This window comes from Pinus tabuliformis, chromosome Q, assembly GCF_031772625.1.
Source record: "Pinus tabuliformis cultivar Carrire ecotype Pingquan chromosome Q, CPIR1, whole genome shotgun sequence".
NCBI lineage: Eukaryota > Viridiplantae > Streptophyta > Pinopsida > Pinales > Pinaceae > Pinus > Pinus tabuliformis.
Genome location: NC_142296.1, coordinates 953054449 through 953064787, shown reverse-complemented (window position 1 = coordinate 953064787; position 10339 = coordinate 953054449). Strand labels below are relative to the sequence as shown.

Genomic DNA, 10339 nt, shown 5'->3' with positions numbered 1-10339 from the left:
ATGAACATTAACATCCCATTTCCCTGATTTTATATGCAAGATCTCGAAATGTCATCTTCCATGGATTCAATGGGGTCAACCTTGGCATTTGAAGAGCACATTATCATTGATAAATTCCTTCAAAGGGAAAGGACTATTGTCAATTCCATTTTCCAAAGGGTCATCAATATCCTCACCATGCTTCCTTTCAAAGCTAGCCTCAATGACCTCATTAGTTTTTTCATCTTGATGTTCAGGAAATGAATCTTCCTCTTGATCATGTTCTTCTTATTTAAATTCTACAATACACTCAAAAAGCCACTCCCTTTGAAGGGATATATCAAATATTTGACAAGCTTCCTTCGCAGTATTAAAACATGGTCATCTATACGCGAGGAAGTATTCAACCAATATAGAGAAAGAGGGAATGCTTTTGGTATCACACGAATTTCCTAGCCAATCATTGTGCCAAGGTGAAATAGAGATAATAAACCACCAAATGGGAATGTCTTGATGAACCACATTAATGGTTGAAGTATACATGATGAAATTAGCTACATGATCAACTGTTGTAGATGGATCACCATCAAATCATGGTAAACCTCCCAAATAATTGTAATTGATTTTGTTTGGATATCCAAGAATCCATGCAATATCCAAAGTTAGGTATGCTTCCTTCTAATCCCACATTTCTTTGGGTCTTGCATATCAACCATAGGAGCAGTAGCCATGGTGAATTTTAAGATGCCTTGAGAGATGCTTGCTTCACCCTACAAGTGTTGAATGCATAGGTCAATGAAGAACAAGGGATTTGTTCTTTCAATTGAGTCACCAAATAATGATCTATATTGTTGAATGGGCATATGATGCATGGTTTTTCTCCCCAATAACAACACCAAAAAGGTTGTCACAAAATATATCAAGCCTTTGAGAGGGAAACCCTACACGTTATAAACTAGATAATGGGACAACAATAGGGTAGAGAACCATTGTCATGTCATCCAAAACCCCCTACTCTTTATAGATTTTCACTGATGGGAGGAGTCTTGATAAAGGAGGAATCACTTAAAATAGATATGCTAATGGTAACGTACAAAGTGACACTACTAAATCTCATTTTAAGAGAAGCACAATAATGGTACAAGGGTTCAAAGAAGAAAACCACTTTCCAAGAAAATTCTTAGAAAACAAGGCTCAAGACCTAGGTTTTTGAGGTTTTCAATGATAATAAGTGTTCTCAAGGTCAAGGGCACAAGGAAAGGGTTTCTTATGATGGAAATACACTAATCCAAGGTTCATGAAACCCTCAAAGAAGTCCTTAAGTTGAGAGAATGAAGGCTAGGTTTTCCATCTTAGGGAAAACACCTAAGGAAAGAGAATTTGGGGATGATATTTGAGTGGATGCTCATTAAATTGAGAGATTTTGTGGAAAATCATGTAGAAATTCCTTGTAGATTCAAATTTCTAATTGTAATTTACTAAAACAATAGACTTGAATCTACTCTACTAATTTAGTGGAAAATATTAAATGATCACAAAATCACGAAGCATACAAGAGAAAGAATTCAATCGACACATTACACAATGATTTCCTAGGGAAAACCACAACTAAAAACCCTTGCTATTTATATATTGCATTAGTCGGAAAATATAAGAAGATTACAATGCTCTTCTCAAGCTTGAGCAACCTCTGCACTATCTCTATATGTCTCACAACTTCCGAGACAAGACCAACCAATTTATTGCTTGCCCAAGTCTCTATTTCCTTAAGTTGTTTCCTTGGGAATTAACCCCTTATTAATTAGGGAAATTTCTCAATTGGAATTACACAATCCTTATAGGCCTTCCTTTGATTGCATGCACCACTTGTACAATTCAGATGATTATACTGATAGTAAATTGTCCTTGAACTCCAACATAAACTAGGTAAATCTCAGATCTAACATGCATGAGTTATTTATGAGTGAATCATCAATTAACTAGTTGATCACTCTAAGCAGCACCACACTACTAGACCTCCCACTAGCTCCTCCAACAATTGGAACTAGTTTAACTTACTTTAACTCAGTTAGACTGAAATAATTAATTACAACTCAAAATAAACACAACTAGGGCTCCTATAAGGTAGGAGACACTCTATGTGACTCAAGTTAGACCCTCAACTCGAATTAACTAAGTCAATTAAGTCAAATTAGCTTAGTTAACTAATACAAGTTGTCATGAGATGTGGAATTACAATTATATTCCTAATTTAATTCAAGAAAAAAATTAACTCCTATAAGGTAGGAGACACTCTATGTGACTCAAGTTAGACCCTCAACTCGAATTAACTAAGACAATTAAGTCAAATTAGCTTAGTTAACTAATACAAGTTGTCATGAGATGTGGAATTACAATTATATTCCTAATTTAATTCAAGAAAAAAATTAAATTAGGATTTTTCTTGTTGCATTTTCAAGACTCTCAACAAGAAAGGGATTATCTACTACCTTGAGCCTTCCTTTATGAAACTTGAATTTGCATCTGGACAATGCCTTTGTCAAAATATCTGCATCAGTGAAGCTAAAAGTTTTTGAAAGGTAGTTTTATTGGAAATATAAGTTTATGATTAAGTGTTAATATGTAAATGAATATTTTCTTAACATAATATAATATGTTATTGTGTAAATATTAGCCAGCTCCAAACATATTCAAGTTTTAAGTTTTTGAAAAGTAATAATTTTAAAAATATAAATTTACTACAATGCGTAAATGAATATGAATATATATATATATATATATATATATATATATATATGTACTTTTCTATGGTTCACGGATACCCTGGTCATTCATGTTCCTCTGTAGGAATGTACTATAGCAACATGATTCTCCTCTACACACAATATCGTGGATGGTGATATTGGATGTTGATATGGTTGAACCAATAATGTAAAACTAGATTCTTAGAGAGTTTGATACAACTCTGGTTGTCACAAATTGTAGTGTTAATCTATTGACCAAACAACCCAACAAGGATCTTCCTCATCCAGATAGCCTCATAAGCTGCTTGACTAGAAACCATCTACTCTTCTTCTGCTGAACTGAGTACATCTGATCTTTGCTTGTTGCTGTACCAAGAAACTGTTAAATTAATACTGAAGATTCCCCCTAATGTGCTCTTCTTTTCGGATGGACTCCCCACCCAATATGCATCTATGAAGCCTTGAAGCTTCACTCCCTCTTTCTGTCTGTACCAAAGACCAAACTAAGTGGTGCCTTTGAGGTGTCTCAAAACATGTTTATCTGCCTTACAATAAAGTTTGGTTAGCTTAACCATTGCTTGACTATGTTGGTTAACTGCAAAACATATGTTCAGTTGTGTGTTCACCAAATACATAAGTGAACCCACAAGATGTATGTAAATAGTAGCCTCCACTACTTCACTTGAAGTATCATCTTCCTTTCCCCAATTTCCTACTAGAGGAGTCTTCATGGGTTTGTTGCTCTCCATGTGGAACTTCTTTAGTATCTCGTTGGAATTGGCATACTTTCCCTGAGAGACAAAGAGTTACTCATCTCCTTTCCATACTTCCATACCAAGGAAATAATGCATGAACCCTAGGTCCTTCATCTTGAATTCTCTTACAAGATTCTGTTTGAAATATTTTACCAGCTTCTCATCACTTGTTAGAATTAAATCATCAACTTATAATACTATAATCAACAATTTACCTTCAACCACAATATAGTAAAGGTTCACATCTGCTTCACTTTTGGTGAAGCCCAACCTGGTGAACTAGTTGTTAGGTCCGGTGTACCAAGCATGGGGTGTTTATTTCAATGCATACAATTCTCGCTTGATTCAGCACACATGCGACTCTCTCTTGAAGGTCTCAAAAATTTCTAATTTCTCAATGTACACATCTTCCTCAATCACACCATTGAGGAATGTTGTCTTCACATCCATCTGATGTACATTCCATCCCATATGCGTTGGAAAAACTAAAATAGACCTAATTGAATAGTTCCTTTCTATTGGAGAAAAGTTCTCCTCGTCATCAATTCCATCCACCTGAGAGAACCCTCTAGCCACAAATATGGCCTTGTGTTTCTCCACACTCCCATATGTTTCTTTCTTTACCTTGTAAATCCATCTAGAATGCACCATTGACTTGTCTGTTGGTCTTGAGACCACTTCCCAAACACTGTTTTTGATAATAGAGTCATACTCCTCAACTATGGAATCGACCCATACTGGTTGTTGTATTGCTTCCTCAAATGACGATGGCTCAATCTCTACACTCTCGCTCATGGGAGCCATGTAGCCAGTGTATCGATCTGGTGACTTCCTCTGCCCATGCTGTTATGTGGGTGTGGTGAGCTCTAGTATTGCAGCAATAATGCTGCAACTCCTTGGGCTTCCTTCTTTACATTTATCAACCCGGTAGTTCGTAACAAACTTGGAAGCGACGGTGCTGTATGCACAAGTACTAGCTCTTACTGCAGGCTGTCACTTGATCAGCTGGCACAAGTGTTGGGTGAAAATATTATCATTTAATTCTATTGTAGTACTTGCCTAGCTATTTAATTTGTAAATCCGAGGTTCATAGACTTACGAGACACATGCACTATATATGCAGGAATGAAGTGGAACTAATCTAATCTAATCCAAATTACTGAAATCAAATTAATCTAGAAGAGCATTGAAACACTAACTAGGAAAGCAAGAAATTGGAAAAGCAATACAACATGTGAAGAATTTGAATGACAAACAACATATGTGAGCTCACAACAATAAAACTATCTCAAATTATATTACAAGAATCAAATTACAAATCATGAAAAGATAACAATAAAAGATGAAAAACTCTTTCCATTATTCATTATTATCGAAATGAAGAGAGAGAACTCTCTTATATACATGAGGAAGATAACCATCTCATAATTACATATCCAATATTCTCTCCAGCACTCTCAACTAATTTCCCATTATTACAAGATATGATCCCTTTGAATCCTCCACAAATCTCTCAAGCATTTTCAACTACTTTCCCATTATTACAAAATATGATCCCTTTGAATCCTCCACAAATCTCTCACATATCTTGGATAAGATATGCTAACCAAATCCTCCATGATTTTCTCCTTAGGAATAGGCTTGCATAATTATCTCCTTAATATGGTGGAGGAGATATTTGAGAAGTCTCTTGGAATTAATTCTTCACATATTTCTTACACATCACAAAACTCACATATTCTTGAGATATATACAAAAATATGTATATTTTCTAATATTTAATCATAAATTCACTTGTAATACAAAAATGAATAAAATGGAAAATAAGAAGGTGAAACCCAAATGTATTTATGAAAATGATATGATAAAAGGTTAATGGGATGATGAAATGTAAGGAATAGTGAAGAAAAAGGTGGATGAAAATATGACATTTCTGAGTCCCAACATCCTCCCCAACTGAACTTGTTGCATGTCCTCATGCAACCATGCATGGGTCTCTTTAAGAACATTTGGCATCTTGAACTTTGGCTTTACATGATGATGTCTTTTAATAATGAATGTTTCCAGGATATGTGAAAGACATGAATAACAACTTACATTTTCTTATGGTTGGTTCTTGTGTGAAAACCATGAATACAAAGAATGTTGGTTCTTGTGTTAACAACATTCGTTTCGTTTTCTGTTCTCTTTTCTTCAATAATAATGTAAACACTCACAGGAAATCATAATGTGCATAAGAAAGCCCTTTTGTAATATTAATGAAGCAAAGTGCAACAAAGTATCATTGGAAAATAAATGTTGGTGAATGGTAAATGAGAAAAATGGAGTGATAGTGGTGAAGAAATGGAATCATGGTAGTGAATATGTAGTGAATATAGTTCTTCCCCCCCAACTGAATTGGTTGCATGTCCTCATGCAACTTGACATGGCTCATGAAAGGAAATGTAGCATGGTGAGGGAATTTTCCAAAATATTCAAGTCAGCATATAAGGAATTGCATGATTAAAGATTAGAAAACAACATACCTCTACTTACCCAAGAATGATGAACTTTGCAATAGGAATGTAGCTACTGCTGCTGCTGGATCAGGAAAATGTGACTGATGTTGTTGTAAGTGGATACTGGGAAATGAAGGAATCCGAACTACTGATGCTAAATCATGGCAAAGATAAATGATGAAAGTGGAACTGTGGTACACTCATAGATCAGAATTTATGCTGTTGTAACTGTTGAGGGGGTCGTGAAAAAGTGTATAGCCTTCACCTGCTACTAAACTTCTTGGTACAATTCTAATCATGCGAAAGAATGTGTTGATGTTGAGCATGAAAAGAAATCATTGGATTACCGACCATTGATGCATGCCGTTAACCAATGCTAGGCAACTCACCATTGATGTCAATGAGTGCCAAGGTACCTGGGTACATCTTGCGAAATGCGAATAAAGGGGTCGATGTCAAGCCATTTGCAAGATCTGACGATCAAGGGACATTGATGTATTCCCATGATTATCAGCGAAAGAACTTGCCATTAAGGCGTGCAAGTCTCAAGGTACCCAAAAGGAACTCTACTCTATTTCCCAGATAAGGTGCTGATGTCGATGGGGCAAGACTTGTTTAAAGGTGGGCCTTAAGGAATCCCACATCAGTCAATGCGAGTTTGTACAAAAAGATTTGGTAGGACTATAAATGGAAAGAACTTAGGAACAAGCAGTGTGGATCAACATGGCGAGGAAAACAAGGCAATGTAATCATGGAAAGGGAATGAGTTTTTTTCAAAAGGAAAACTAGAAGGCAAAAATAAACTGAAAAGGATAAAGGAGTGTATGCGATTCAGAAAAATAGGTGTGCACGAAGTCGTGAAAGATAAGGTAATGGAAGATGGGCTACAACATAAGGATGGTCTAGGCGTTTGGAAGGAAATAGGTGAGTAGTCATGACGCAAAAAGGATTTTTGTGTAGTGGAAAATGTCATGATATGTGCAGTGAAGAATTAGTTCCTTCAAGCGTCCAATGATGCATGTTTCATTATGATTTCGAAAAATCACTTTTGCATTAGATTGTCTTCACTCTGAAAAACTTAGCACCATTCCTGCATAAAAAATTTCACCTTTGTGTGCCATCTCCATCGATCATTCCTGTATGAAGTGACTCAAAACAAATTAGCTCATTTTCAAGAATTTAAGAAATGTCCATTTTTTAATTATTTTTCAAAGTTACACTAATGGTGGATGAAAAGGGTGTCGCATCGTAATGTTGAGTTGAGATTTATGCATAAGCTTCTCTTTGACCTACACAACACCAATCTCATTTATCTTGTTAGTATATGCATCCTAACTTTTGCCCGCAAAAATAAATGATAAATTCCAACAACCCTCAACTAGAAATATTGCATGTCCCCATGCAATGTACTCATTGATTGTGCAATACTTTTTTCAAAATGTTTTTATTGGTTTCTAGGAAAATTGAAAACAATTTTTATTTTTAACGCCAAACTAACAGAGAAAGGTCTTTTCATTTTTTTATTTTTTTTATTTTTATTTTTTATTTTTATGTAAAAATCCATACCTCATTTAGTGATCAAAAGATTCATCCCTTCATAGCATTCGAGGTACGAATGTATGTTCCTGATTATCCATTGACATTTCTCCATTGTAGTCATTCTTCCACGAAGACACCTGGCCTGCAAACAAGTTTACGTTTCAAGACTTCTTCATCAGCTCTCGCAAAACTGAATTCTCGGCATTCTTTTCAGCCTCAACATTTTCTTCTGCCTCAAGGCGCTGGAAATAATTTCCGTAGATGTACTCAAGGTGAAAACCCTTTTCTTCATCATAAAACATGATATGGCCATGCCATTTCCATATGTGGTAGCCAGATTCTGGCTTCTTCGTAGTGGCAACACAGATGTGATGCTCCCCAACCTCGACAGAATTGCAGGAATTGGGCTTCAATTCGTCCCCTTTGCCACTTAACATCATGCGAACGATCTTTTGTTCGAGCTTTATCGTCTCCTTATCTATCTTCGACTTGCACTCATCTTCGATGACTTTATCGCAAGCATTGGATATCAGAGCATCAGTGTCGAGACATGGAGGGCGGATCCCCAATCTCTCCATAATGCTGCTCAGTCTGGATGCATCGAGAGGAGATTTGGGCTTCGACATACTTACTGTAGAAAATGCAAAACCCACCATAAACCTTTACCAGATATCGACATCAAAAATAGTCATTTTATTTCAACGCTTGGAGGCCAGATGAATGTTTCTGCACAAAATCCGAGCATTGACCTCATTGGCCTTCTCCAGCACCATATAATGATGCGAAAGCCTTTCTGTATCGCCTGAAGTTTGGGGAAATGGTGTACCAAGCCTTTGAGGGAAAATAGGTTCATCATCAAGCTGAAGATCGACGCAGCCTCAGTCTCAATATTGAATGCAAAAATGTTGAATCCCTCCGTACAGCACGTGACTAATTCCTTGCAATCTCAATAGCAACATTAGATATTTCAAAAGAATCATAACGAACAAAGCCAAAACCTCATGAATTCCCAGTATCAGGATCTCCGGATATTACTACAAAACTGCCTCCTCGATATTTGATTTAGTAATAGAAAAATCCGATTTGACTTATCGTGTAGTGATTTGTTCCTGCAAAATTGGAATTTGTATTATCGTTTCCTGATTTTCTGGACAAAGAGTCAGATTTTTAATTTATGATTTGGAGGATTTTGTGGGCACAAAATTATGTATCAAATCTGTGCATGTAGAGAAATCGGGAGTTAGTTGCTGAAATCTGGCTAAACTACCGCCTCCATTCTTGGATTAATAACTGCAAAATCAAATTGTTATCTCTTCCTGTGGGCATTTTGTAATTATCGATGACAAAAATAGCAATTTGAGCATGGATTTGATCGAGCAATTTAGCTGCAGTTTGGATGGGGTAAATGCACACATCGAAGTCATGCAAACGAAGTCCACTTCATAAATTCTTGAGCTCAAGCTTCCATCGTTATTTTGCCAGCGCCTTCCATATTTTTCACAGCAAAAAATTGTAAATATTGTTTTGCAACCCAATAAAATCAATGTTTATTTATTTATTTTAGCATTACCGGGTGTGCCAAGGTCGTCGGAATGGTGTTGGTGAATCTGTAGTCTCGGGCCTGCAATATATAGTGTGTTTTTTTTCCTCTCGACGATGTGTTTAATATTTTTTATGTTTTATTTTTCTGTTTTTGTGAGTGCGCTGGTCGGTTGTTTTATTTTTTTATTACTAAAAGTCTAAAAAAATGAAATTAACCTTATCTTTACAAAAACAAAAATGGTTAGTTTTTTATTTTTTTTAAATTTTTTTAATCAATGATAAACTTAAGTTTAGAAAGAAACTAAACTTTCTCTTAAAATTTTTTAACAAATGGACATAATGATTTGCATATTGAAAGATGCTTTTGATCAAGCATATTGCAAAACATTTATTTATTCTTGAAATTAGTCTAAATCATCCCTATTTTCTGATCCTCGCGATCACACTAAGCGCGGAGGACAACATACTTATTCTAGGTAAAAGCAAAACTGAAAATAAAAGAAAAAAACTAAAAATGAAAGCCTACCTACTCTCTACTAATTAGAAAAAAAATTATTTACGTGTAATTAAACTTCCAATGAAGCCATTCACATAGCAATAACAACAATATATCCAGTAGCAATTTTTTAAATGATGGATGAAAATATTCGAGAGTGAATGAGTCTAGTTGCTGTAACTGCAAATCAACTAAAAAATAAAAAGATGAATCTAATCTAGTACTTACCTGGAACCATTGTTTGATAAAGCTTTAATAGGCATAGTTTCTCTCACCTAGATCATGTTGTAACTCCTCTTCTTCTTCTCCGATCTGCTGTTCTTCTTCTTCGAATTCCTGTTCGAATGATTGTTCGCCATCAGATACGCAGGATTCTTCAGATGTTGAATCTTCATTTATTTCTTAGGGAGTAGTTGAACTTTCAATTCTTGTCAAGATCTCCTTTTCCAGGGAAGAGGATATTCTGACTTCTGTAAGATCTAAGTGAGTAGTTCCAAGCTGACACTCATTATAAAATCATGTTGAAAGAGATTCTAAAAACAAAGTGCTAATAATTGCCTGAGTTTTTAATCCTTTTACAAGGTTTTAGTTCACAAAACTCTTCCAAATCAGCACACTAAAAATTGAATTAAAAACAAAAGGACCACAGAAATAATCTTGAATTCAATACTCAATTAAACCCTCTTACAAGGACTGCTCATTAATTGAGTAATCGAATTCTTCAACTACAACCATGAACCATGAATTCATCAAACACTCTTCACAGTTGCAAAAATCAAACACACT

General features: G+C 35.4%; 1 protein-coding gene across 1 annotated transcript; it reads right to left on the bottom strand.

Annotated features, from left to right (window-relative positions):
- Window positions 1-7676: 7676 nt before the first annotated feature.
- Window positions 7677-8141, bottom strand: LOC149222647 (uncharacterized). Its single transcript, XM_089383125.1, has one exon. It carries the CDS (start codon window positions 8139-8141, stop codon window positions 7677-7679), a length of 465 nt encoding a protein of 154 aa, XP_089239251.1.
- Window positions 8142-10339: the final 2198 nt, after the last annotated feature.

Coding starts and splice junctions, on each gene's coding strand:
- LOC149222647 (XM_089383125.1), bottom strand. CDS start 8,141: ATGTCGAAGCCCAAATCTCCTCTCGATGCATCCAGACTGAGCAGCATT.